We start from the raw sequence: 27,985 nt of genomic DNA, 5'->3' as shown, positions 1-27,985 counted from the left end.
AAGGTGCGCTATGAGGGTGCCCAGTGGGGGACGGTGCATCATGGGGCCAGGGTCACAGCCCACCATGCTCACCATGTCCTCTGCCCTGGGCATGCGCCCAGACTTCTTGGAATTTGTCCCCCTGAGAGGTGGTGGCAGAGGCAGGAAGATGAAATGCAGGGACTCAGGTACTTGTTAGATTCAGTAAAAGAAAACCCAAATAAAGCAGCTTAGTCCGCAGAGCTCAAGGAGCACAGAGGCAGAGCAGGTTTCTGGGGAGCAGGGCCCCTGCTGGGCTCCCTGAGAGCTGCCGGCTGGGGGTCTGTCCCTGAACCTAGGGCCCGGCCCTCCCTGACCCGGGGACACAGCCCAAGGGGGAAGCAGCCGCCTCTAGGAGCCAGAGCAGCACCCCTGTGACCCCCATGCTCACGCCCCCTTCCTATCACAACTCTGGCAGCCCCCTCAGCTCGTTCTAGAGCCAGCGTCCCAAAAGCCAAGTCTCCAGGGTGCTACAGACTTGGAAGCACTTTCTGGAAGTAGGAATCAGGGAGGGTGCAGGGCTGGGGGTCTTCTTCCACACCCACGGAGGTGTGAACATGCACAGCTCACAGAAACGGCACTTTGAGGCGAGCATCAGGATCAAGTGACGTCTGTAGAAGGGTCTTAGCGCCTGCTGACTGGGCTGGCCTGCCACTGCACACAGCCCGTCGTTCCATCTGGGGCGGGTCTTCACCTCTGCCCCCGCACAGTGGAGCCTCCGAGCCTCAGGAGTGCGAAGAAAACAGGGTGACGGCAGGCCAAGGGTTCCAGGGCCACAGGGGCATTTCTGGAAACCCACAGAAGCTTCCAGAACGTAGGTGACTGTTCCTCAGGTACCACTCTTGGTCAGCAGGGAAGGCAGGTCCTGTTTCCAGGCCAGCCAAGCCTGACACCCAAATGCGCTGGCGATGAGTACCCCAGGTGCTGGCCCCTGTCTGACCCTCCCTGCCCTCTGCCCCTCAGTGCAGGCGGGGGACGCAAGGCTGGCCTCAGCTCTGAGCGGTCAGTGTTCTCGGGGTATAACCTTGTGCTAGAGAGGAGAGGAAGGAAACTGAGCCAGCAAGTTCAGGGCCGTGTCACTTCAGAGACTGGACAGGAGGGGCCCAGGTGCCTGGGGCAGGTCACCCCGCACTCGGGCCTCTGCCGTAGCTCGTCCACCAGCGGCCACAGGGAGAATGCTACAGGCCGGCCTCGCCGCTGCCCCTCCGCTGGTCTGCACACTTGGGCATTGCGAACTCCAAACCGCACGGTCAGGAGAAACAAAACTGAGGCCCACCCACCTCCTGGGCATCTGGGGAGCTGGAGTCACCTGTCCTGGTGGGGCAGGGAAGTCAACTTTATTGACAGACACATGTTATGTACACGTGTGTTACTGCACACGTCACACCCGTGGGTAAGACCGGATGCTCACGAGCCAGGGGATAAAAAAGAGCACCGTGGGAAGGCGCCAAGGGCCTGGGGCCTGCGTCCACCAGCCGCTGCCTCGACCTCCCTCAGGGCTTCTGGGTGGCAGGAGCTCATTTCCAAGGGTGCAGGTCACTTAAAGTCTGTTAACAACTTGACCAGCAAGTGTTTTCACCTTCTCCTCAACGTCCCCCAAAGTGCCTGACCCGCGGCAGCCCCGCGGCACCGTGGAGGGGGGACCCGGGGACCCTCACACGGTGACTTTCTCCATCACACTGTCAGTGACGTGGACTTCGTCCGCCTGGACAGTGACAGCTGCCGACTGGCCGCACAGGTGCTGGTGGTCCTTCCAGTCCTGAAAGGAGAGCACACCCCACGTTACCATGAGGGGCCACCTCACTGCACAGTGGGGAGCAGGGCCTGGGGCAGGGGACGCCCAACCCTCTGGCAGTCTCTGCTCTCAGCCCAGACTTGCCCACCCTCACGTTTAAGGGACCAGCTCACATGGCAAATCACCAGGACGAGCCTTAAACACACCAAGACCCGGAAGCAGGTCTACACTCTGACCCCTCCTGCCTTTCAGAGATACGCACAAAAGAAATATCGTCTATGCAAGGAAATATTTATATCTGATGTTGTTGCCCACAATATAACTTGCAATCCCAAAGGTAAAAAAAAACTGGAGCCAGCCACTTGTCCACAGAAGGGTTTGGTGGCTGTGGCTCACGGGAAGACTGGGGACAGGGTGGGTGCATTGGGCGAGATGCCGGCTCCTCCCCGTCCCCCATTAGGGGACAGATGCTGCTATCAGCCTGTTTGCAAGTGGAAACGGAGCTGAGCTCCAGCGAGGCTGGAGCCCATGTCCAGGGCTGTGGAGCTGCCTCTCAGCCTGGATCGGAGTTCTGCAGGAGGCTGGGCAGCCAGGGCCAAGAGGGCTGTTAGTCAAAACAGAGTAACCCCTAGACAGGAGATTAGCATTTGATTTGACATGAATGAATATAAACACACACTCAGTGGAAACAAACACACCCAAACACTAACGGATGGTTTCCAGGATGGCAGAACTCCAGCTGATTATCTTTGTGCTGTCCTATGTTTTCCAAATTTTCTACAATAAGTGTGCTCTATTTTTACAATAAAATAGTAACATTTGAAATCATTATATCAAAAAAATGAAAGTTTAACTTGAAATTACCTACAATAAACTTTGTAAATCTACACAGTGTGTGAACCCTCACAGGCTGGCTTCAGGTCCACAGCATCTCATACCCCACATGACAGTTAACTCAACAGGGGTCATGGCGGCAAACGGGACAGCGGGAATCATAAGCATTTTAAGAGAAAACAGGAGACTGGCAAAAGTTCTGAGACCCAACACCCACAACGGGATCTCCGTTAAAAACGTTTGCCCTGCAAACAGCACTAATGAGAAAGTAAACGGACAAGTCACAGACTGGGAGGAAACGTTTGGAGTCACGAATCTGATGAAGGACCCATGTCCAGCATGTACACAGAGCCCTCCATGCTCAGCAAGAGAAACAACCCAAGTCACACCTGGACAAAATATTTGAACACACATTTCCCCCCAAAAGACGCACGGTCGCCCACCAAGCCCGCCCGGGAGAGGATGCACGGCCGCCCACTAACGTGGGAGAGGATCCTCAGTATCACTGGTCACTAGCAGAGTGCGGATTAACACGCGCTGGGGCGCCGCTGGGCGAGGGCCCGGACAGCCACGGTCCGCTGCACCGCCCCAAGTGCAGGAAGGTAAAACGCACAGGCGCTTGGGAAAGCAGTTGGGAACTGTCTCAGCAAAATTAAACACAAATTTATAGACGACCCAGCAAGCCCGCACCACCGTATCCAGCTAGACATATGGAAACACGATCACCCGAGAAGATGCACTAGAGCGTGCCCAAACCCGCAACGACTCGTGCCGTCAGCTCAGAAACAGGGAAGCAAAAGGAGCGAAGCAGTGACGCACGCACCTTGCAATGAATGAGCTGGGGAAACACGGAGCCGAGAAGCCAGATGCCGAGACCACACAGCACAGGACTCCAGGTACTGAGCTGCCCACAGAAGGCAAGTAGATTTGTGGGGGGCCAGGGCGTCTTTCTGGGGTGATGGGCGGTTCTAAAACGGAATTGTGCTGTTTGCACAAGTATGATGTACATTTTGAAAAATCCCTGAATTGTGCCCTGAAAACGGGCAAATGCTGTGGTGTGGCTGTTACACCTCCGTGAAGGTGCACCCCGCATGTGGGCTGCAGGAAGGACGCAGTCTGAGGGCTAAAACCCACAACGGTCCCACCCCGGTCCACCTGGCAGCACCAACCCCCTTCCACCTGTTTTTGGGGGCACAGAGAATTGGAGGGGGCCTTCCGGCTGGACTGCACGTCCTGAGATCACCATTTATGCCAGACTAGGAAGGGCTCAGGCTTCGGTCTCCTACCTCACATCCTGTCCAGAGTTTATTTTGGGTCCAACATGAGAAGGACGGTTTTCGAAATTAATTTTATATCAACTTACATAAATAAAAGCAGAGCATGTCTTTATCAACACAACACGACACAGTTAACACAATCCATGGAAAAAGAGAATCTCTGTCAACAAAATCATACCTCAAATCTAACCTCCCAGTTCACAGAGGTCCCAAGACTCCAGTTTACATTCAGACAAAATCTGACCTAAAAGGATTTCATTGAGAAAGAAACCCACAGGGCTGGCCTGTAGCATTCTCCCTGTGGCCGCTGGTGGACGAGCTACGGCAGAGGCCCGAGTGCGGGGTGACCTGCCCCGGGCACCTGGGCCCCTCCTGTCCAGTCTCTGAAGTCACACGGCCCTGAACTTGCTGGCTCAGTTTCCTTCCTCTCCTCTCTAGCACAAGGTTATACCCCGAGAACACTGACCGCTCAGAGCTGAGGCCAGCCTTGCGTCCCCCGCCTGCACTGAGGGGCTGGCTCCCACTCAGGGCAGAGGGCGGAAACAAGCCCCGAGCCGCACCCCCCTCGCGGCCACCGCCCGTTTGGGCTCCTGCTCAGCCCTGGGCACAGGCTGCTGCCCCTAAGACCCACAAACAACCTGGTGCCCTCTTCCTCAGCACAAAAGCCTGCTGACACCACTTCAGAGACACGCAGAGTGCTGGTCCCATCTCCCAAATCCCTAGCCCCGGACAGACAGACGGGCCAGGGGCTAAGAGCGAACCTGGAAGGCAGGTCGTGCCCCCACAGACGCAGCTACAGGCCACCAAGCCCTTGGGGGCAAGATGCTCTGACACACTGCCCCGGGCGGTGGGCAGGTCTCCGGGGGTCGCGAGGGCTGGGAGAACTCGCGCCCTCCTCCCCGTGAAGCCCTCGGGCACCTGCAGACCCCACGGACAGCCCCCGCCCATCACCCCCACCCAACCCGCCCGGCATCTGCGGCGCCGGCTACAGACTCCGAGAGCCGCGAGGAGGCGACCCCGGCCGGGGCCAGGGGTCAGCACGCACACGTGCGCCGCGTCCACCGCGTCCGCGCCGCAGGACGGCGGCACTGTTCGTCCACACTGCCTTCTTCGGCGTGCTGAGCTAAGCCCGCCCGCAGACGGACTGACCCTGGGGGCCGCTCTGAGTCCGCGCGGGAAGGGCAGGAACACCGGACGCTGCGACCGCTACGCGAGGAGTGCGGGCGAGCCCCGGAGGCAGAGGCACGGGCAGGGCCCCGCCGGCTCCGGGTGCCCGGGCTGCGGAGCGCGGGCTGTGACGGCCTCGGGGCGGGGGCCCCCTCGGGTGGCTTCTTGGGGACTTCCGTGGAGCCTGCGGACCCGGGGAGGAGGCCGCCGCCCCGGCAAGCGGACTGCGGCTGTGGCGGGGGGAGGGGGGCTGGGCCTTCGGAAGGAGCCGGTGCAGCCTCTCCGAGCGAGGAGTAGGTGGGGCGGCAGAGGGCGCAGGGGGCGGGGCGGGGGCGCAGAGGGCGCAGGGGGCGGGGCGGGGCGCAGGGGGCGGGGCGAGGGGGCGGGGGGCGGGGCGGGGCGGCGCCGCAGGGGGGGGCGGGGCGGCGCGGGACACACCTTGCGCTGGCAGAAGGTCGAGCAGTAGTTCACTTTGTGGCAGCCGGTGCACTCGCTCAGGGCCTCCCGGCCGCAGTTGACACAGGACTGCTGCAGGAAGGACACAGGCCGGTCAGTGTCGTGGGGACGCCTCCCGCCAGTCAGCCCTGTGACACGTGCCCCCACCCCCGGTGACGCCCGGACGCACCTGCCCATCACCCCCACAGCCAGCTTCTCTCTACCTAAGAGGGTCTGCACTCCCCGCCCGCGAGAGACACGGACACGGCAACGTGGGGCCTTTTCCAAAGTCCGAGGGATTTCATTTGTGCCAAGTAAGCGGGGGAAGCCCAACCCAGGAGCGATCGAGTTCTCGGGCACTGGTAACATTTCCCGCGCGCCTGGAGCTTTTCCTTGGAGCTAACTGGGGACTCCTCACAGGTAAGGGACCTGTCCACGGGTGGTCGCAGTGGTGCGGCCGGTGCGGCTGCCGTGCGGCCGTGGGCCCTCCTGCCAACTCTCTGGCCCAGGCCGGGGCACCGGGTCTGTGCAGGCCAGAGAGCGCGAGAACGTCCCAACGTCACTGACGGCAGGCCGGGCCTGTGCGCGCAGGTCAGTGGGTCAGGGTCTAACCGGGCCACTGGCTGGCGAAAGGCAGACGCGCCTCTTTACACACGGAGCCCCGGCTCTGTGTGGACGAGCAGACCACAGCCAGCCTCCTGCAGAGTTCTGTGCTGAACTTCAGCTTCCTTCCTCTCAAGGCGTTGTATTTACCACGTGTAACGTCTTTCCACTCCTAGAACGGCCCGCAGTGTGTACTCGCGCACTTCCAGAAATAGGAGCGTTAGCTGGAATCCGAGGTGCTCATTTAGTTTGCCCCCTGCCTCTCCTTCATAAGGCAAAATGCATAAAGCAAAGAAAGAAGAGACCGTCTATAACCTCGTACAGAAATGTCTTCAGGGAAAGCAAAGGCTTCCCAGGGTTCACGGCACCCTGAGTGGAAGCAGAGGTGCGGCTGGGTGTGGGGCCCTCGAAGAGAAGAGGCTCCGTGGGAGGGTGCCTGCGCACACGGAGTGCACACCGGGGGAGCCTGCCTCACTGCCCTCGGGAGAGGCTTCATGCGGGAGAAGGCAGGGGGGCTCGAGTCCTCTCGCAGGACGTCTGTCCCTGCCAACAAGAGAGCACGCTCATCTGGACCTTCCAGGTTTGCACTCCAAGCGCCTAGCAGCGTCAGTAGGAGACTCTGAACTGAATCAAAATGTCACAGTGAACAGATGGAAAGGGGCCGGCGTCTCTAGCACTCGTGAGTGCTCTCAGCTCCTCAGCCTTCCCAAAGCACACTGTGGGAAAATCATTTTTTAACCAGAAATCACATTGTGGCTGGCACTAGAGTCCGACACCTCAGCTTCAGGTACAGAGACAGACGGACACGTACAGAAACACCGAGCGCGGTCTGTACATGCGGGTTGTGAGTACACGGCTCCGTCCGTCCGCTCAGGGGCCCAGAAGCTACGACGCCCCAGTGGCGAGGAGCACGCCGGCCCCCGGAACTCGGTTCCCCAGACCGTCCTCCAGTGAAGGAACCAGGGCTCCTGGAGAAAAGGCTGATTCCAGGGCTGGGGCAGGACACGCCCAGCTAGGTCTGGGGGGCGTCTAGCGCCAGAATGCACACCGCGGGGAGGATGCCAAAGGGACCCAGGAGCCAAGCAAGAGCTCCCAACGGGCAGAGGTGCGAAAATGTGAGCAAAATAAGGGACACGGGTCTAGGGTACAACTCAGAGTACAAAACACATGTAAATGAGCTCCTCCCAATATGAACAAACAAACGGATAGGAAACAATCTTTGGTGCAGACGAATTCCAAAAATACACCAGGATTCTGCACCCACCCTCCCTGTGCCCCCCAGGAGGGGGACAGGACTCACCCCCTCCCCAGGCTGTACTAGCACAGTAACTCCGTGTGCAAAGGGGAAAGTCATTTTTATGGAGAAACCTCTGAGCCTACATACTGCCTATGACCTGCCCCCCAAAAGCTTATGCTAAGCCTTTGGGTATTGGGGCCCTTTAGGGTTAGATCAGGTCCTTAGGGTGGGGCCCCTGAGGGACTGGTGCCCTGAAGACACCAGAGAGCACTCTGTGCCCCAATGTGAGCACACGGTGAGAATGTGGGGGCCTGCAGCCTGGAAGAGGCCCCTCTGGGACCTGACCCTGCGAGCCTGCGGGCGCCCTGATTCAACCCCAGCCCAGATGACTGTCTGGGCTCCACTGCCCACGTGTATCCCTCTTCCGCTGGCGCACTTCTTTGCCTTGCTATGCTTAGCTCTTAAAACCAAGGACGAGGCTAAGGAACAGTGAAGCAGCCGATGCCGGCCGGGGAGAAGCGTCAGCCAGGAGCCCGTGGCCATGGGCCCAGGACGAGGCCACAGGCTGGCGTCTGCTGGACACTATGCCCTTGACAGGGAAGGGCATCTACTCTTCTGCCCCGTTTGTTTAAGCTCTGCTGAGCTAATTACACAAATGCAAATGACTCATGATGAAAACTGCAAAAATCTGAATCACCTCAGCTGGGCTAAATTTAAATAAAATGTCAAAGCAGGCAGTCCTAGGCCTTCCCCCCCTCTGCTGCAAACAGCTGCATTCTCACTCAGCCCACCTCTTCCTGACTCCTGCGGCCTTCACTGGTTGTGTCTTGTCCCCTGACCCCCCAGCACTCCTGGGGAGATACTTTGGGAGGGGTTCTACCAGGATCTTCCCAAACAGCCAGCAGTGTTTGTTTTTCCAACCCTGAATGTGTTCCCACGCTGCAGTCACACTGAAGGGCCCCTTGTGATGGCACGGAAACTTGTGTTCTCTGTGGGTGGGAGCTCCGGGAAGGAAGATCTGTTTCACACTGGCCCATGTCAAACACTCCTGTCATGGCAAGTCCCACAACAAAGAGACACTTAGCAGTCTCCCCACGTAAAGCCTAGATGGCCCACAGCCCCGCCTGCCCCTCCTCCCACCTCACGGAACTCTGCCCCCTACCGTGGGCCACTCTTGTGGCTGGGACACGTGCTCTGGGCGTCCCCATCCACATACTGCTTGAGTGGGGGCCTTCCCGCCCTTCTGAGCCCCTCCAGGCCCCATAAGGTCCCTGAGAGCAGGCTCTCCACGGGGTCATGCAGGTGCGAGGCCCCCTTACTTCACAAGAGCCCAGCGTCCAGGCACGGCCATCAGAGGGCCACAGAGGTCAGACCTGTCATCCCCCGTGTGTGGAACTGGGCTCTGCAAACACATGTGATGTCACCAGGCTATCCACAGGGCAGGGCTCCATGAGTTTGGGCTGCGCGGTGCCTCCACCTGGCCTCCCCCATCAGGCGCTCAGCTCTCCACAAAATTATTTAAGAATGGCACGTCCTGGGGCACCTGGGTGGCTCAGTGCTTAAGCGCCTGCCTTCAGCTCAGGTCATGATCCCAGGGTCCCGGGATCAAGCCCCCACATCGGGCTCCCTGCTCCGTGGGAAGCCTGCTTCTCCCTCTCCCACTCCCCCTGCTTGTGTTCCCTCTCTCGCTGTGTCTCTCTGTGTCAAATAAATAAATTCTTTAAAAAAAAAAAGAATGACATGTACTGTCTATGGCTCGAGAGAAAGGACAGACATGCCCATCACAGGTCCAGCCGATTTTGCAGGTGCAGAACACCAACAGATGATAGATGCGCTCAGTGGGAAAGACGCAGGCCCAGATGTGGCCCTCCCATTAAATCGCTTAACATTTTTCCACCCGACGGGATTTTAAGGATAAAGGCATTTCGCGTCCATTTCTTTCTTAAAAATACATAAAATTACAAATAAAATCCAAAGTCCTGCCTTGTGGGGGTGGCGACCTCACCAATTCAGCCACAGGCAAGAGACCGGCCCCTGTGTCATGGACTTTTCATAACAGGAATTCAGTTTCTGGATCCTTTGAGCATGAACCGAGAACGCGAATGCTCTTACATGTGAGAAATAAAACACTCGGCGGCCCCCACGCCAAGCTCTACGCCCCTGAACGTTGCCGCGACCCCTGGCGCGGCAGAAGCTGCCTCTGCTGTGTCTCCATGTGCTTTCACGTCTGTCCCACTTGTCACTGGAGAATTCTTACTAAGAGGAGGAAATACATCTACGTCACCTACAAATTCTACTCTGTGAAAGAAAAGCCCACATAAATTAGTGATGAGGGACGCCTGGGTGGCTCAGTCGGTTAAACATCTGCTTTCGGCTCAGGTCATGAACTCAGGGTCCTGTGATCGAGCCCCGTGTCAGGGCTCCTTGCTTGTTGGGAAGCCTGCTTTTCCCTCTCCCTCTGCCTGCCACTCCCTCTGCTTTGCTCTCTCTCTGTCAAATAAATAAATAAAATCTTTAAAAAAAAAAATTAGGATGAAAAATCTAAAACCAGAACACTCCCTCTGCTCATTTCCTTGCCAGCATGAAGCTGAGATTTCTGTCCGGCTGGTGCCACCTGAACCGGTCTGACGGGAGCTCTGTGTTCACAGGGAGGGGGTCCCAGCACCCCCGGCCAGAGGGGAGTGCGCAGAGCACAGGGTGACCCCAAACACTAGATCTCTGCAGGACAGAACCGTCCTGTGCCAACTACCAAGGGTGGGGCACCAACCAGGTCCTTGGCTGGGGGCCCACAATTCAGTGACCATTCTAAGTAAGAACACAAATGTCTGTTTTCCAGTCTATGCTTCTGCATACAATTTGAATTAGCAAAACGCAGACATTCCTTCCTTCTCATTCCCCAGACACTGCCTGGGCAGCTGTGGAGAGACATGCTCTCCTTCCCAGAAGGATGTTGCTGGACAGATGGAAGGACCAGCCATGGAGCTGGCAGCCCCAGGACCCGGGGGAGGATGCCACAACTTTTCTTCACAGCTCAGATTCCCTCCTCACCCTTTAAAACGATCCCCCAGATCCATTTTAACTCTGCGGGAAAGATACCAGTGACACCCATTCAGCCATCTGAGCAGCTCCTGCATCCTTAATACGAGCCCCAGTGAATGACCATAACTTTAACCTTTTACAATCACACTGACTTTTTAAAAGTCCCTTTTTTTTTTTTTTAAGTAGGCTCCATGCCCAGCGTGGAGCCGAACACTGGGCTTGAACTCATGACCCTGAGATCAAGACCTGAGCTGAGATCAAGAGTCAGATGCTTAACCGACTGAGCCACCCAGGTGCCCCTAAAAGTACTTTTTCTAAGCAAACACAAATACCCAATTTAAGAATGGGCATAGGGCCTGCAGAGACCCGGGTCTATCGTAGACATGCTGGTGGTCAAGCAGCTGGGCATCATCGAGCTGCTGAGGAGATGCATAGCACAGAGAGATACCCCCTCACACCCCCGGGTGGCCAGAGCCTCACCATCTGCAGGACAATACCAAGACTTCAACAGATGGGAAGGAGCACACAGAGAAATGGGTCATTAAAAATAGTTACAAAAGTAGTTATAAAAACAGTGACTGAAAATCTTCCAAACTGAATCAAAACCAACATGAAGATCTGAGCTTAACATGTTAACCGGGCCTCTTTACTTTCCATATACTGTTGCCTTGAAGGGTCTCCCTGGGGCCCTGGGGACACGGGAGGGTCTGCCCCAACTCGGCTGAGTCAGCTCCTGGACACACTGAACCTCTTGCCAGGAGGAGCGCCTTTCACCAGTGAACCCTCTTCTCCAGAGCCCACATCCCCACCTCCTCCTCCACAGGCTTGCTCACACCACTGTGTCCCTGCCCAACTGAGCCGAGGTCAGGCCCCAACAACCCTGAACCCACTGACCAACCCTGAGCCTGCTCACCCGGCCGTGTCCGTTCCTTCCACAGAAGCCACTTGCTCACATCTCCCCCTCACTCCCTCTGCCTCCCAACCCACCCAGGTGCTTCCCCGCATGGCTGAGTCTGGTCCGGCGTGCCTCCTGTTTCTAGGGAGCTGGGAGTGCTCACGTCTTCATCACGATGACCATCCCACCTCTGCATGTCTGACCACATCCACAAAAACAAATGCCAGTGCTCTGAACACATCAGCACGCGTAGGCAGTTCACAGCCACATGACAAACACCAAAGACAAAGACAGGTTCCGGAAGCAGCCAGGGAGGGAGACCCGTTATGTGTAAGAGATCAAGGATCCTGCTGCAGGACGCAGGGGTGGCATTGTCAAAGAGCTGGGGACGGCAGACATCGAAAGCACTCCGACTGTGCTTCAGAAGGAAAGGGGGTGTGGTGGTGGCGCTGGATACACGAGGCATACCGTGCACCAGGAAATGCGGGGGCGCAGGGCCCAGCGGCGCCGAGAGCACCCGCAGCGGCTAACCAGAAGGTTTTGCACACGCGGAGCGCACGCCAGTGTGTGAAAGCAGTCTCAGTAAGCGTCCGAGCATCACTACAGAGCCTCTGACGGGAACGGGATTCGGTCTGAAACCACTGATGCTAAGAAATCTAGAAAATTCTCAAACATTTGAGAACCTAGCAGTCACTATCTCTGGGTAAAGAGATGAAGATTTTTTTTTCCTGCTTTTCTCTTTTCTATAAAATTCACTGATTATGTATTAACTTAAAATTACAGTTTTTTAAAAACTATTTTAAATGTATCTGCTTCTTCAGAAGAACCAACATTTTTCCTCCTTGGGAAAAAAACCATACGTTAAGAAATCATTTAAAAAATTAAGAACCCGGGCGCATGGGTGGCTCAGTTGATTAAACAACTGCCTTCGGCTCAGGTCATGATCCCAGGGTCCTGGGATCGAGCCCCACATCGGGCTCCCTGCTCGGCAGGGAGTCTGCTTCTCCCTCTGACCCTCTCCTCTCTCATGCTGTTTCTCTCTCGCTCGCTCTCTAATAAATAAATTAAATTAAATTAAAAATTATTAAAAAATTAAGAACCCATGGGGCGCCTGGGTGGCTTAGTCGTTGGGCGTCTGCCTTCAGCTCGGGTCATGATCCCAGGGTCCTGGGATCGAGCCCCGTGTCGGGCTCCCTGCTCAGTGGGGAGTCTGCTTCTCCCTCTGCCACTCCCAGGGCTCGTGCGTGCTCTCTCTCACTCTCTCTGACAAATAAGTAAATAAAGTCTTCAAAAAAAAAAAAAAACTAAGAACCTGAAAAGCTCTTCTTTCCTCTGATCTATAAAAAGTAGAAATAAACGAACAGAAATTTTCACACACAGATTTTGTAAAAAAAAATCAATCTGACTTTTGTTTACAAATCAAAGTCCTGGGGCGCCTGGGTGGCTCAGTTGTTAAGCGTCTGCCTTCGACTCAGGTCATGATCTCAGGGTCCTGGGGTTAAGCCCCACGTCGGGCTCCCTGCTCAGCGGGAAGCCTGGTTCTCCCTGTCCTTCTGCCCTTCTCCCGGCTTGTGTACGCTCTCTCTCACTCTCTCTGTCCAATAAATAAATACTTTTAAAAAACAAAACAACCACACAGCTGGCGTGCTCCCAGCCTCCACCCCAACCCTGTGCATCCGAGCCCACTAGCAGAGCTGCTCCACACTCCTCGGACCTCACTCCGCTGCGCACAGACCGCCCCTGCAAGTGCACGCCAGGCGGAGCTGCTCCGGCAGGTTGGGGTTGGGCCACCTGTGCCCGCAGTTGAGGGAAGACTGGCCGTGGGCAACGTAAAGGCCCTGGAGAAAAGCCAAAGGGGCTGAGCCTTCTCTGTGCTGCAGTGACCAGCTGCCGAGGGAAAGCGCTCTGTCCCAAGGCTCTGTGAACCCTGACGCCACGCTTGGGATCCTACTTCTGAAGAACGCCCTGGAAGCTGGAAGGGAAATGCCCACAATGGCACTCAAGGGGCCAGGGAGGTGGTCTCTGTGGGGCACCGAGATGCAGGTGGAGGGGCTGGGATGGGAAAGGGGGTGGTAACAGGGAAGACACACATCTGCCCACCAGCAGCCTCAAAGACAGCCCAAAGGAGGCCTCTCCAAACTCAACAGGGCCCAAGACACGTTTTCATCGTATGCCAATAGTCTAAAAAAAGTATATGCAATGTCCGTGACAGGTGAGCGTCCAAAAACAAGTGTCCACGGGCTGGTATGGAACATCTTTTCCCTTTTGAGATAAAACAATCCTATTTACAAGAGCACAAACACCTGAGCAGTAAGAGCGTTCAACATTCTATGGGAAAAGCTTAATTTATAAACGATTCTCCAGTCTCGCTCTTCCAGAAAGGTGGGGAATGTAAGCCAGGGTAGACACCGCACGGCAGGCCCCGGAGCCAGCAGAAGGCATGGGTCGGGCAGCCACAGACGGGGGCTTTCTGCTCAGCCTGACGTTACCTCTTTCCGCTCTGTCTCTGCCTGGACTCTGGCCTGGGCCACGGCGGCTTCTCGGTAGGAGCTGGCCTGCTTGGCTTGCTCGAACAGCGTCTTCAGCTGCTGGGCCGTACTGAGCAAGGAGTTGACCATCTCTTCCAGGTACAGCCAGCTCCGCGGTTCTGACATTTCCAGCCCGTTGACCACCGTGGGAGACACAGCTTTGGTGGGGGTGGAGGGTGGAACTGCCAAGGCCGGCAGAGAGGTCAACACTAGAATGGTTGGAAAGCAAAATAAAACAAGAAATCATTATATTTCCTCCATTAAAACTTATCAAATGTTGGAAAGTGGGGGCAAATGACCCCAGACATAAATACCACACGACCTCCCCCTAAAACGCTAGAAGGTGGGGAGACATTCCTACATTCACAGCGCCGCACTTAAACGTCCCTCGTGCCGCTGCCACCTGCAAGCACCTGCGGAGACCCAACCCTGTGTGTACAGGGCCGGGAGCCAGATGCCCAGACAGAGACCACAACAAAGTGTGCCCTGCGCAGGTGGCCATGAAGCATCAGATGGCGTGGGACAAGGACAGCCTGAGGCAGTGACTCCGGGTACCCCGCGTGAACCCATGAGATGAAAGCATGAGGACGCCCTGGCTCCGTCTCTGCTCATGTCGAGTCCTCCCTGACGTCTGTGCCCACACATGGGGTCCTGATTAGGGGTCACAGCCGTCAGGCTTCTCACGGAGGGAGGACAACATTACAAAGATGGAAAGGAGGAAACTGGGAGGAACCTGCGGTTTGGATGGGAACTGGACTCTCAATACACATGCCAGAGCCAGGACACCCATGTACGCACGTCCCACCTCTGTCCGCTGGGAGGGCCTGTGGGCAGGGACACCCCCAGAGCAGTGAGCACCCCGGCCTTCCAGGACAAAAGCCCCCGATGCGCCCCACGTGGGAGATGTGGGCAGGGAGGCAGGGGGAGGGAATAATGAAGCAAGTGCTCGCCAACAAGAAGTTTTTGTGTGTCTGCAGCGCTATGACGAGTTTCCGTGTTGCCGCATCGTCTGTAAAGGCTAAAATGTACAAACACAGCCACCCAGCAGCTGGGATCATGAAGCTCCCTTGAAAAAAAAGCGTACTGAGACAGCAGCGTGTCCAAAACGTGTGGTTAAGTGAGACATGGAACCAAGATGCACGCGTGGCACATCATCATTAGGTCTTGGAGCGGGAGCCATGGCAACGCTGGTCCTTCCACGTGTCGCAGACACCGAGTGCTCCGTGCCGGCCCCAGAGACGCCGGCCCGGACGCAGGGAGCACGCACCCTCACGGGCAAGTTGAAGCAAGAGCATGGCCTCCCTCTGCCAAGTCCCGGCAGTAGCGTGGGCCTCCATGTGGGCCGTCTGCCGCCACACGGCACGTGGACGACCGGGAGGGCCGAGCTCCGGTGGAAGCGCGTTCACAGACACGGGCAGCAGATGGGGCTTCGCCAGCCCCCAGTCTAGCGTCTCAACAGGACAAACCCAAACAAAACCTACTCCACTTAGAAATGCTGTCCTAGGGTGCCTGGGTGGCTCAGTCGGTTGAGCGACTGCCTTTGGCTCAGGTCATGATCCTGGAGTCCCGGGATCGAGTCCCGCATCGGGCTCCCTGCTCGGCGGGGGGTCTGCTGCTCCCTCTGACCCTCCCCCCTCTCATGTGCTCTCTCTCTCTCATTTTCTCTGTCTCAAATAAATAAAATCTTTAAAAAATAAATAAATAAAATGTAGTTAAGGGCGCCTGGGTGGCTCAGTCGGTTGGGCGACTGCCTTCGGCTCAGGTCATGATCCTGGAGTCCCTGGATCAAGTCCCGCATTGGGCTCCCTGCTTGGCAGGGGTCTGCTTCTCCCTCTGACCCTCCCCCACTCACGTGCTCTCTCTCTCTCTCATTCTCTCTGTCTCAAATAAATAAAATCTTTAAAAAAAAAAAAAGAAATGCTGTCCTAATGAGCAACTCTGAGGATACCAGCCTGCAAGTGCGGGAACTCTCTCAAACCAACCTATTTTGGGATGAGACGTTGGCAACGCGGCTTCTGGAAACGGTGCGATCTGACAGCTGTCCTGGTAGCCTGGGTAGTGGGGCTCCGGGTGGCCGACTCTGCATGGGGGCTGCACACCTGCCTCTTGTACTGTTGGGGACACAAGGGACAAGACAGCCTGCTGACCCGCTGTGGCTGCAGATGTGACATCTCCAAGCGCCTGCAGCTGCACCACCCCCGGGGTGAGTCAGGACGGCAGAGATGCTGGAACTGGGGTATACCGGGCGATGTCAGTCTCAGCCACGTCTCTCCACCTTCTGGCCGTGGCCCCTGGGGCTTGTGCTGCGTGGCTGCTGGAGAGCAGAAGTCGGCGGGCAGGAAGCACTTTCTGTCACACCGATCGACCCGCACCCCTGCAGGCCTGCCCGGCGCCCTCCCGCACCCACCAATCTGAAGCCCCTGCTCACGGCTGCTGCCCGCGTCAATAGAGGTGATAGGTGCCGCCCGCCCACGGGGTGCTGAGGACAACTCACCCGTGGCTCCCGCGAAGACATCGCCCTGGGCTGGGCTCTCTGAAATGACGGCGGTAGCCTCCACGGTGGATGCCCGGTCAAAGGTCAGCGCGCCCGAGGTAGTGATCTGTCCTGAGGGGGTCACGGTGACTGGAAAAGCAGAAGCGCTGTTTACCACCCGGCTCTCCCACAGCGCAGGCCAAAGCCTGGACACGGCACATGCCGGAAGAGACCCGTGACCCTCAGCGCCTTGGAGGGGACCCAGGGCTGAGGCACGGGCGGCGGGCTCTCCGCAACACCCTGCTCACATCCGACCTGGCAACAGAGGCAGGAATGGCCTCCGCAGAAAACAAACCAAAAGCATAAGCCCGCAGCCCTTGTGCTCTGGTCGCCTGGGACCGCCTCGCCCCACTCCGTGAATCCCTGCTGCCCATTCCGAGCTTCAAACACAGACCTTCCCTCCGCCCTCCCGTCTGCGAGACAGCGGTGTGGGCCGTTCACACGCCGGGCACGTGCCCAAGGCTGCAGAGACCAAGACCCAAGAACCTTCACTGGGAAGGTGCCCACACGGACGCCCCCTCTGAGGAGGAGGAGCCGCTCCGGGTTCATTTCGTTAGAAAATACGTGTGGGCGCCCACAAAGGGGTCTACGGAGACGAGGGAGCCCCCCGAGGCGTCCCCCACGCGAACAGCGAGGCAAGCCGCGGGGGTCGGAGGTCGGAGGGGCCACGCTCCGTCCCACTCGACTCACAGGCGGTGGCAGCTGTGGCCGGCAGCAGCGTGATGTTCTTGGGGGGCTCCTTCTTCACGGGGGTTGTGGGCAGCTCGTTCTCCTTCTTGCGCCTTTTGTAGGGGACGAAGAGCCTGACCGGGCCGCTCTGTGGGGAGAGGCACAGTGAGGGCAGGACCGAGCTGCCCCACACTCTACTGCTGACGCAGCGACACGCTCGTCTCCCTCCCGCGCCGGGGGCACAGCGAGGCTCGCCAAGCTGGGAAGCGGCAAAGACTGACCGCGCCTCAGGCCCCAAATTCCTCACAATGACAGAGAAGATACTTTTTAAAAGAACACGTGAATAACACTGTTTGAACACAAGAAAAAGTATCATCAACATATGGGATTTTTAGGAACTGCAAGGAGACAGAAAGCAAAGGGGAATGAGTTAAGGAGAAAGGAGAGCCCCCTGCCCAAAACAAGAGAACATTCCCCAGAAAGGAGGAGGCCCTGTGGTCACCAACTACAAGGGAAACCTCAACACACCAGCAACCACAGAAGGGACGGTGACCAGCACGGAGCAGATCTGGGCGAGGCGGGGGGAACTGACAGCTGCAGACCCTGAGGGCCGGACCATCTTGCTGGCGGTCACCGAGCTTGGGGGGCGTGAGACCCTTGGGAACCGGCGCAGGCTCACTGCTGCGGGCCCCTCCACTCAGTTTTTCACTTGGGTCTACTGTTGTTCAGTTCTAGAATTTCCACTTGGTTCTTTTTTGGTAATTCCTGTCTCGTTATGGAGTCTCCATCTGCAGAAACACGGCCATCCTCCCTCCTGCTCTGCACGGAGCACACGTGGAGGCCGGATCCCCAGCGGCTGTTTCTGCAGTAAGTGCAGTCACGGGGGGCCCTGACTTGAGAGGTCCGAGCGCTCGCTCCCTCTGCCGCATGAAGGCACAGCACCACTGCCTGCCGCCGGGGGTCTCGCCTGTGAGAATCCAATTTCTGGGGTCGAAGGCCACCCCCCCGCCCCTTCTGGCCGGCCATGGTGTTCTGCAGTGGACACCTGAGCCACTGAGACATCGTCCATGGATTCTTCAGACGGTTCCATGAACACAGACAGGGGACCGGGAGGCCTCTGTCCAAGTGACGTCTCGGCCGTGTCTGCAGTGCGTTTTCTCCCGTGGGGCTCGCACTTTCCATCTGTGTGTCTTACACCTTTTTGTTGAAAACTGGACATTTTAGGTGACGTACTTGAGCAACACTGAGACTGACTCCTTCTCTGCAGGGCTTCCTGCTGCCGCTCATGGGCTTAGTGACCTGGCTACACCCCGGCAGAGTCCCACCGGGCGGAGTCCCACCGGGCGGAGTCCAACTGGGGGAGCCCCACCCTGCAGAGTCTCACTGGGCGGAGTCCCACCAATGGAGTCTCACCGGGCAGAGTCCCACCAGTGAGTCCCACCGGCCGGAGTCCCACCGGGGGAGTCCCACCCTGCAGTCTCACCCGGCAGAGTCCCACCGGCCGGAGTCCCACGGAAGGATGCTGCCCTGCTTCCAGCCGCCTGCTCCAACAGGGCCCGGGGCACTACTGCTCCACTGTCTGATCCCAACTGCTTAGGGCTCCTTCATGGGGAGTTTTCGAGACAAACCTTTGAGGTCTGTTCCTATCCCAGGACTCTTGTGAGCTGCGCTTTTCCCTGGTTCTCTGGTTTAGCCTGTCGCCCTCAGCCTCTGCCGGCCTCCCCTTCAGGGCTCACATCCATAGGGCACTGCTCTGGAACCAGCGGCAGGAATGGTCCTCACGTCTGTCTGAGCAGCAGCCCTGCTTTAGCAGCAGAGCTCTGGACAGGGGCAGAGCCCTGGTCTCGGTCTTTCTCCCGGGGCATGGAGCTCCACACTAGGAGCGAGCTAGGGTGAGCACGCTGAGGCACAGTACTCCTACCCTGCCACTCCCGGGTGGAGCCTCTGCCCGCTGAGAGAGGCTGGGTGCAGGAAGGCAGCTCCGATCCCTCGGTCACACTTGCCCAGAATTTAGTTTCTGCCACTCAGAGCCAGGGCTGGGCATGTCGGTCTGGTGCTGAAGGGAGAGGGAGTGGGGCTCCCTTCACAGAGAGCTGGAGGGAAGCGGGAGTGAGCAGGTGCACGGGGCTCTTCATACTAAGGTCCCTGCAGTGGAAGCCAGAGTGTTAGAATTTGCAAGTTCGATTCACCAAGTTTTAGTTTATGGATTGTGCCTTTGGTTTCACGTCTGGGAAACCCTAGGCCATGAAGTTCTCCCCTGTTTTCTTCCACGAATGTTAGTCTTATGTTTTGGATGAACCTGGATCTGTGATCCATCTTGAAGTCATTTGTATATAAAGCGCCAGGTTGAGGCCAAGGTGTGTCTCTAGGCCCACGGCCGTCCGGCGGCGCCAGCAACCGGCACGTGAGCCTCTCGCTTCGCCGACACCGTACACTTCATGACAGCAGCCGTGGAACGGGGCTTAATCCGTGTGCGCTGGGACTCCTCCAGCTTCAGTCATTTTCTCAAAATTGCTTTGGTTGTCCTGTTTCCTTTGCCTTTCAAAGTCAGCTTGTTTAAAGCTCCACAGACGCCCGCTGGGATTTGGATAGGAACCGCGTGAAGCCTACAGGCCCTGTGGCAAGAACTGGTGCTCTCAAGCCCCATGGGCTTGGCGCATCTGTGCCAGGTCTTCCCAGGTCCTCTCTACAGCACTTCCTAGGTTTCTGTACATGGATTCAGTACACGTTCTGTTAGACTTACATGCATTTCAGCGTTTTGGAGTAACTGCAAAGAATTCAAACACTCTAAACTTCCAGATGGAACGAATTCCCTCTTACTGCTCTTTTTCTCCCTACAAGATCCCCGAGAATCTCACTACTAGTTTCTCCAGGCGAATTTTAAAGTCATTTAATTTTCACAAAAATATCCCATTGTTGATTCCACTAGAATCACATTTAGCCTATACGTGAACTAGACAATTTAAGAATATTTAGTTTTTCCACCCGAGAACATGATTAAATTAAATGTTCATATCTTCTAATTATTAACCAGATGAGTAGTCAAAATAAAATCCGGAAATCTCATTAAGCAGCTTCTAAAATTTGAAAATATTTTTAAATAGAATTCAGTGCTAAGGAAGGCTGAATACTGGGATATTCATACGTTACAAATCAGTATCACGTTTTTGAAAGCTATACAGCAACACACGTTAAAGTCCATGAAAAATAGTTATTCTTTTCGAAACTGTTAAGGATTTAGGATAAAGAAATATTTCAAAAGATATTAAAAGCTCCTCATAAATAATTTCAGTGTAGTATTCTTATGAAATAACGTTAAAAACGCAGAATGTGGAACAGCACATATATACTTCTTATAACCGTGAAAAGAAAGTGTGTGTCTGGTCTTGGGGTTAAATGTCCAGACAGGCCCCCTTCCATGTGCTGTGACCGGTGTGCAGGGCCAGCCTCGTGCGTCGCCTGAGGCATCAGAGTAACAGCTGAAAAGCAGAATTCGAGTGAGAAACTGCTAACAAGCCCTAGCTAAGCTGCAGGTGCCCTCGAGCTGCGTGCACGGCACAAGGACAGGACAGGGCGCACGAGCAGGGAGCTGAGGGTGGGACGCTTCTGTGGGCGCACAGAGCCGCGGAGCGAGCCTGGCGACTGGCCACTTCCCGGACACTCACCAAGGTCATGTCGTCACAGCAGGCAGCACAAGTGCAAGACGCAGCATGAGGGTTTAGGATCCCGTCCTGAAATGCAGAGAGTCCCGCGGTGCGTGAGAAAGCCAGCCTTCTGTGTGAACCATGGACGCTAGAGGAGGGCAACTAGCTCTGCCACTGATCTGCCACTCACGCAGTCCAAACCCTGTCGCTTCCAGAAACTGATCTCTCCCCCACACTTCCACACAAGGGCATTATCGGTGGCAGGATCCACAGCTTCCCCTCCAGGAGGTGAAAAGATTCTACGGACATTACTTCTTGATCAACACCCAAGCACTACGCTGCAAAGAGCAGTTAGAAGCCCTCTTCTCGTATGATGAGTAAACTGAGGCAGAGCAAAGTTAGGCTTTTGAAGGGGGCACGCGCCTCAGTCGGAGCTCCCGTGTTGCCTCATGCACGCCTGACAATACCATCACTGTCCTCCTGTGTGAAACACCAGCAAAACAAGGCTGGTGCCTGGCCCAGGGCCACACATCCAGGGGACACGGGACCCACAGCCCGTCTGCCTGACTGCGTTCGGCGGCCCCGCCACAGGGCACAGCGGCCAGGGAAGCCCCACAGCCTAAGCCTGGGGAGACACTCCTGCTGCATCTTCTGCTTTCTGCTCAGACACAGGGCACCTGAATGAGGCACTGCAACGGCCTGCCCGCGTAGCGAATGCTTCTCTTCCAGTCTTTACTGCTGGCTCTTCCTGCCATGGCTTCAAACTCGGTTGGACTGTACCAGTTCTCCCCCTGCTTAATGCATCGGCCCCGGCCTCCTAAAATGACACACGGGACCAGCAGTGAGGGCAATGCCCGCCCACAGCACCCCCGCTGGCTGACAGTGGCCAGGTCCCCCTCCTCTCCTTCCCCACCTCCCACCTGGCTCCTCCTCAGGTGCTCCACAAACACCAGAGCCCCCGCCGGGGCCTGCGTGATCTCACCCTTTCCCACGGACAGCCCCCACCACGAAATCACACGTGCAGGCCACGCCTGCCTACTTTATCTGTCTGCTCACCGGCCACAGGCACCAAAAGCCCAACATGGTCTCACTCCCAGAAGGGGGTGGGTCCCCAAGCTGACCCGGGAACGTAGGGAGCGCATTCCAGGCCTGCCTCTCCCTGCACTCTCCCTCCTCCACGGATCACTATGTCTTCTCAATGTGCCCCCACCACGCCCCAAACCTGTCCTGGCCTCAGCTCTTCTGCCCAGGGGCCGTGAGCCCAGCCTGCTACTTGGCCCGGGCCCGGCGCGGCCGCCAGGGGAAGGGCGTGTCTGCATCCCGGCAGCGGGGGCCCGCGCCGCCTCACCTGAGCCCAGCCGGCTCTTGAACAGCGTGCCACTGATGTTCCGGCAGCGCACGGGCAGCTCGCTGTCGTACACGGAGGGGTCCCAGTTGTATTTGGTCCCACCTCTTTCTTGGCCGGGAGCCGCAGGACTTGGAGGACACTGAGGGCCTTGAGCAAAGGAAGCATTTTGAAAATAAGAGACGCGGGACACTCCCAGCATAGCTGGCAAAGTACAAGCACCTCCTGGACTCTAACGGCTGCCACCCCAACACAGCAGCACCGTTCCCTTCCGCTCTGGGCAGCTCCTCCTCGGCCTGGAAAAGCCCACTTTCTCTCCTCAGACAATAATATTCCTATTCCAAGTTTACCACAAAACTAAATAAGCCAATTCCAGAGTGAACCCCGCGAGCACTCGGACGCGTTCTGCTCCGGAAAGCCTGGGGCAGGAACGGGCAGCACCTGGAGTAAGCGGAGCAGCTGGCCCCTTCAGCCCGGCCGTCTCCACGATGCTCCCGTCCGTGTGCACGACAATCAACGTGGCCTTCTCGGTGTTCAGGCTGTCCCCGATCTGCAGTGCCGTCCTGCCAGACTGGAAGAAAGAACCTCCCCTAAGTCGTCTCAGACAACAGCTGCAGGGCCTGTTCGCCTGATCCTTGCTCACCATCACCAACAAGGGCACCGACCGGGATTCCGAGGCCTCTTTCAAAGACGCCCCTAAAACACCTAAACACAGAGCCAAGAACAAGAAAGACAATGCTCTGGGAGGCCCTGAGCAAATGCTCACAATCGCCTGCCACAGGGAAAAAATAACCACGTCCCACAAATACACCCTGGAAACAGGAAGTACCCTCATGTCTACCTGAGCAGCCTCTGCAAGTTCACAGGTTTCCAGGGAGGGTTCTGATAGACAAGTCCACACTCACCGCCGGGGTCTGGGGCAGGATTCCCTTTTCATGCCCATGCCCCATGCACAGCTCTACCGATGGCCACCAAACACCAGGACCTCCCCAACCACGCTGCTCACACACCTGTCCACGGTGGCCAGGGGCTGCCATGACAGCACCCACTTCCTCTGGGCCAGCCTGGCCTCACCCTTAACCAACTGAGCCACCCAGGCGCCCCTAGCCTGGCCTCACCCTTCAAGCTGCCCTGCTCTCCGGGAGAGCCAGATGCCCCTCTCCCATCCCTGCTGGCCCTAGGCGCACACCTCACGGGGCTCTGGCAAACAAACTCTCAAGGCTTTTCCCAGACAGCCCTGGGGTAGATGACACTCACTCCAAGCGGCCTGTTCAAACCAACATCCTGGGGTGCTCTGATGCTTTCATGGTGAGAACAGAACCCACGAAGACAAAGTGAAAAGACCTCTCCTTACATCTGAAAATCAAATCAGGGGAAGGGAGTACCAGCTCATTGTGGAGTCTAGGGACCTCCACCCCACGAGCATACACACACACACACATGCACACGTGCACATACACCCAGGTCCTGGGCTCATACACCTGGAGAGTCATTGCCTCAGTAAGCATATCAACACCGCTCATGTCTGAATCACTGAACACAAGCAACTCTACTGGAAAGAGGGAACGTTCTGTATTCATTTACAAATCACAAAATTAGGGGCGCCTAGGTGGCTCAGATGGTTAAGCGTCTGCCTTCGGCTCAGGTCATGATCCCAGGGTCCTGGGATCGAGCCCCGCATCGGGCTCCCTGCTCGGCGGGGAGCCTGCTTCTCCCTCTCCCACTCCCCCTGCTTGTGTTCCCTCTCTCGCTGTGTCTCTCTCTGTCAGATAAATAAATAATATCTTAAAAAAAAAAATTAAAAAAAAAATCACAAAACTATTTCCTCATTAAGGCCAACGAGAATACCCAGACATTTGAGACCCGGATCACACTAAGTCTGCGGGTCTTCCTGTCCTCAGAGCCCACTGCCAGCACTGAACCCAGGAGGCTGCACCCCAGCTCCCTGACCCTCTGGCTCCAGTCCTTTCTAGAAAAGAAGACAAACCAGAATCTGCTGGGAAGGAGAGACCAGTTGGAAGCATGAAGCTGTCAGCTGGCTATCAGCTCATATGCATTCTGACACCCTAAGAAATAAAGCAAGTTTCTGAAATCTGTAGTCTGCTATTATAATTAAGAGCGCGAGTTTTCTGTTTGTTGCCATGCCAACGACAGTAACTTTGCTTCCAGGGATATAGTGTCCCAGGTGTGTGGCCAAGGCTAGAGAGAAACCGTAACTAAGAGCTGTGGCAAAGCTCCAGGAGAGTCCTCCATTGTGCGGTCATCTGGCCAGGACCCGCAGACAGGAGCACAGCCTGAGGGCAGAGCACAGCCACACCCCTCAGGGCACCCAGGGAACCCAGAGCAGGCCTCTGGGACAGCCAGGCTTAGGGAAGATGCCCTCTGGGTTCTGGGGAAAAGTGCTCGTAGGGCAGCTTACCAGAACATGTCCCGAGAGGGAGGCGGCATTCGCCACGGACGTGGTGAAGACGTTGTCTGCGGAGGCGCCCACGTTGGCCACGGTCACCGTGGTCACCTCTGCAACACAGGAGCCTGATTCAGCATACCCTCAGAGCTGGGGGCCTCCCACTTGGGCCCCAAACCACGTCTCTCCATCAGTTATCTGCACTTCCAACCAAGGGACTCTCAACGTTTGTACACTAAGTGCTCACTCAATACTTCTAGACCACAGGCTAGGTGATCTGGGTCTTAGAAAAAGAGAGAGGAAAGGCTCTCCGGGCACTAGAGCCTTTTTCATTCGCAGTGAAAACCCGCCCCGCCACGCTCCCACTGAGCCGCCCCTGGGCTTCTTGCTCCCTTTTAGGAGAAAACCACACACCAAGGCTCCACGCATCCTGGATCATCCTGTGATCAGACACCCGCCGTGTCACTGACACACAGTTCCCTCCCTTCCTGGCCCCCCTCTCCAGGTCAGCACAGGGCAGGCTCAGGTCCCTTCATCGTCCTCTTCCCCCCCTCCCCCTCTCCTGCTCACTGCCCGCAGCAGAGGCTTTCCCTTCCCTCTCCGGGGCTGGGTCACACAGCGCTCTAGAATGGCCCATGCCTGGGGCAGCCTCTGGCACACGGGAAGTGCCCCACAAACACTGGCTGAAAGAGTCCTGCATATTCCACGAAGCCAGCGCCCCCCACACTCCACTAAAACACCTGTCCCCCGTCTGTGTCCTCCCCTAGACCACACCCAGGAGTGCCAAGGAGATCCCCGCCTGAACACACTGGACTCGGCCAAGTAGCTGTCTGCCCAGAGGAGGTGGCCTCAGATGGGCAACACATCCCGCTGAGTTACTTCCACCTGGAAATTACCTGACCTCAGGAACTTAGAAAAGTTGTAATGCTTTCAAGTATGCAAAAACACAACTATAAAATTTTGCAGGAAAAACAACTCATTTCTCTGAGGCTGTGATGACTGGTATCACATTTCTTTTCTGCATCCAGAAAAAACGTTATGCAAAAAGCACAAAAAACTGAAGAAAAACTTCATGGTCCAAAATCCCAACATTAAACCAGTTTGGCGAAAAGAACAGAGGCTCTAACAGCCACAAAGCCTTCTTCCCTCAATCGTGAGGACCCCAGGCAGACCACAGACCAGCAGCACTGGGGCAAGCAGGACCTGGCCTGCACCTGAGGGCCGGATGAACACCTGGAGTGACCAGGACCACGAGGATCGAGGAGGCTGCTGCCCAGTCCCCAAACCTGGGAGCCCCTTAGGGGAAAGTGCCTGACAACGCCATGATGACGCTCTGCCAGGGTCCCACGCACAACTCTGAGTCCTCGGAGGCCTCCAGCGCCACTGGGGAGCACAACACCTGGGAAAGTCTCTACCATCTTTGGGTTGGCAGTCTGGGGAGACAGACAGGGACCGACCAGGAAGGCAATCTGAGGAGTCAAAGCACGATGGTGACCTCTGCTCCCGAAGGTCACAGGGCCTCCCAAGCTGGGTGGGCAGTCTTGCTCCCTGGCTCTCAGGTCACCCCTGAACTAACCCTCAGGATTCCAGGCGCCCAGACACACCCACCCTCAGGCTCCTCCGGGGCAGGATCCATGTCCGATCCCCACTGCCCTCATCCCCCCAGCCCCCGGGGTCACCAGCGCCAGGGAGAGACAGAGAAGAGGACAGGCAGGGCAAGAGGCAGGTACTGGGAAGGTTCTGGAAGGAGTGCAGAGTGCCTCACGCGGGCGTGGGCAGGCACAAGGTTAAAGAGGTCTGGGAAGCAGGCCGGGGAAATGTGCACACTGGGCAGGGCCAGGCTGGTGACATGGGCAGGCGTGCAGGAATGTCAGGGCACACGAGGTAGGTGCGAGGCATGCGGGAGGCCTGTGTTCGGGGGAGCAGAGGCAGGCTGGCCGCCGGGGCGCGCGCAGGGCAGGTGTGTATGGGAGGCAGGGGTGCGCGGCAGGTGCGCGCAGGTGCACGCCGGGCGCGGGGCAGGTGCGCGCAGGTGCACGGCCGGGCGCGGGGCAGGTGCGCGCAGGGGCGCCGCAGGTGCGCGGGAACCGCGGGCGGGCGGCACTTGCCTGCGAAGGCTGCGGCCGCCGCGGCCTCGTCGGGGCCCGGCAGGGCCTCGGCGCCCATGTCCATGTGCCCGGGCTCGGCGGCCATCACCGCCACGGCCGTCACCCGCCGCGTCTCGCGCTCTGCCTCCGAGTCCCCGTCCTCCTCCGAGTCCTCGTCCCTGCTGAGCACCGGCTCCTCCGCCTCGCCTCCCGCCGCGGCCGCGGCCGCCGCCGCCACAGCGGCCGCGGCCGCCACCGCCGCCGCCTCGGCCAGGCCCAGCTGCTTGGCGGCCGAGTCCGAGTCCTCCATCCGGACTCCGCCGAGCCCGCCCGAAGGCGCCGGCCGGGGCCGCCCGAAGGCCGGGACGGAGCCCGAAGCGCGCCGCGCGAGCAGGCCGCCCGAGCCGAGCCGAGGCGAGCCGAGGGCGCCCGAAGCTGCCAGCCGAGCCGAGCCGAGCCGAGCCTGCCCGAAGCCGCCCGCCCCGCCGAGCCGAGGCCGCCCGAACAAGGGCCGAACCGGCACGAAGCGGCCTAGTCGAGCCCCGCCGACGGCCAAGAGTCCGGAACCGAGGAGGGCCGAAGCGGCCCGAAGTGCGGAGCCGAGTCGGTCCGAATTGGCCCGAAGCGGCACGAGGGCTTCCGAGCGGCTCTGCGCTACCCCGACTCGGCGCCTAAGAGCGCTGCGCCCCCCGTCGTCCCCCGCAAGAGGGTCGCCAACTGCGGGGCCGGATCTCGCCGATCTCCGACGCAGTGCGGCCGGGCCCAGAGAACCTCTCGCCGCAGGCTCCGCCCGCCCCCGCCGCGAGCGGGAGCCGAGTCCGTCCGAGGCGGAGCCGAACAGAGCCGAACGCTGCCGAGCCCGGATACTCCCGAGCCTCGGCTCTCCGCCTCCTCCTGTACGAAAGTGCCCGAGCGCTGCCGGACGGGTCGAACGGGCCTCGGCCGCGGATCGAATCAACTCCCGAAGCGCGGCGCGGTCGGGTCCCTTCGGGAGCAGAAGCGAAAATGGCCGAAGACGCGAATAGTGCGGAGCCGAGAGACTGCTGGGATCGCGGCGGACTCGGCGGGCGGGGCCGGGCGGCAAGATGGCTGCCGCACGGCGAGGTGAGGGGGCCCGGGGCGGGCTCCTCGGGGGGCTGCCCGGGGGGCCTGGGGGGCCGGCCGCGAGGGTCTCGGACAGCGCAGCGCCCGTCCGCCCGCGGCTTGGGCCGGGGCCCCGCGCGGGCGGGGGCGGAGGTCGCCCCGGGAAGGGGGTTCTGTGGGGTTTGGTTCTTTCTGGTGATGGGAAGGCGGACGGGTCTAGGGCGTCTCCCAGGGTTGCGGCTCCGCGGTCTTGAATGTCTTGGCGAGGTGCGGCCCCGGGCCGGTTGGGCGCCTCTTGCGCTCCCGTGGCCGGCGCCCCGCTCGGCGCAGAAGCCCAGCTGTGCGCGGCGCTGGGGGTGGGGGGACCGTCCCCCGCCGCCGGCCCTGGACGGGGGACCCCCTCTCCCGCCGGCGACCCTGGGGGGCCTCCCGTCCCCCGCCGCCGGCCCTGG

General features: G+C 58.1%; 2 protein-coding genes across 3 annotated transcripts in view; one reads left to right on the top strand and one right to left on the bottom strand.

Moving 5' to 3' along the window:
• Positions 1-384: 384 nt before the first annotated feature.
• Positions 385-26,874, bottom strand: DEAF1 (DEAF1 transcription factor). Of its 2 annotated transcripts, XM_035013646.1 has the most exons (12): positions 26,472-26,874; positions 24,379-24,476; positions 22,401-22,530; positions 21,963-22,109; positions 21,292-21,431; positions 20,636-20,701; positions 16,992-17,118; positions 16,263-16,391; positions 15,751-15,879; positions 13,730-13,977; positions 5,470-5,559; positions 386-1,777 (listed from the first exon to the last, which is right to left on the bottom strand). In XM_035013646.1, the coding sequence occupies exons 1-12, from the start codon at positions 26,758-26,760 to the stop codon at positions 1,673-1,675; spliced, it is 1,698 nt and encodes a 565-aa protein (XP_034869537.1). In that variant the 5' UTR covers positions 26,761-26,874; the 3' UTR covers positions 386-1,672. The 2 variants fall into 2 exon arrangements, with proteins under 2 accessions (XP_034869538.1, XP_034869537.1); XM_035013647.1 differs by lacking the exons at positions 24,379-24,476; positions 26,472-26,874 and adding an exon at positions 23,217-23,309 and having other exon boundaries at positions 385-1,777.
• A 439-nt stretch (positions 26,875-27,313) lies between these two features.
• The window catches only part of TMEM80 (transmembrane protein 80), a 7,755-nt gene continuing 7,083 nt past the window's right edge, over positions 27,314-27,985 (top strand). Inside the window, exon 1 of the mRNA XM_035013645.1 lies at positions 27,314-27,554. Within this exon, the coding sequence (XP_034869536.1) occupies positions 27,536-27,554 (19 nt within the window). The 5' untranslated portion in view covers positions 27,314-27,535. The remainder of the gene's footprint in view (positions 27,555-27,985) is intronic.

The sequence above is a fragment of the Mirounga leonina genome, unplaced genomic scaffold (assembly GCF_011800145.1).
Source record: "Mirounga leonina isolate KUSES-001 unplaced genomic scaffold, KU_Mleo_1.0 Mir_166, whole genome shotgun sequence".
Classification (NCBI taxonomy): Eukaryota; Metazoa; Chordata; class Mammalia; order Carnivora; family Phocidae; genus Mirounga; species Mirounga leonina.
The sequence above is the reverse complement of the archived record's forward strand: the minus strand, read 5'-3'. Positions and strand labels throughout refer to the sequence as shown.

Excerpts from the sequence above, each read along its gene's own strand:
- DEAF1 (XM_035013646.1), bottom strand. The coding sequence starts at position 26,760 with ATGGAGGACTCGGACTCGGCCGCCAAGCAGCTGGGCCTGGCCGAGGCG. Across the intron at positions 22,531-24,378 it reads CCCTCTCGGGACATGTTCTG|TCTGGCAGGACGGCACTGCA; the intron begins GTAAGCTGCCCT and ends TCTTTCTTCCAG. Across the intron at positions 13,978-15,750 it reads AACGTCTCATCCCAAAATAG|TGTTGACCTCTCTGCCGGCC; the intron begins GTTGGTTTGAGA and ends CAACCATTCTAG.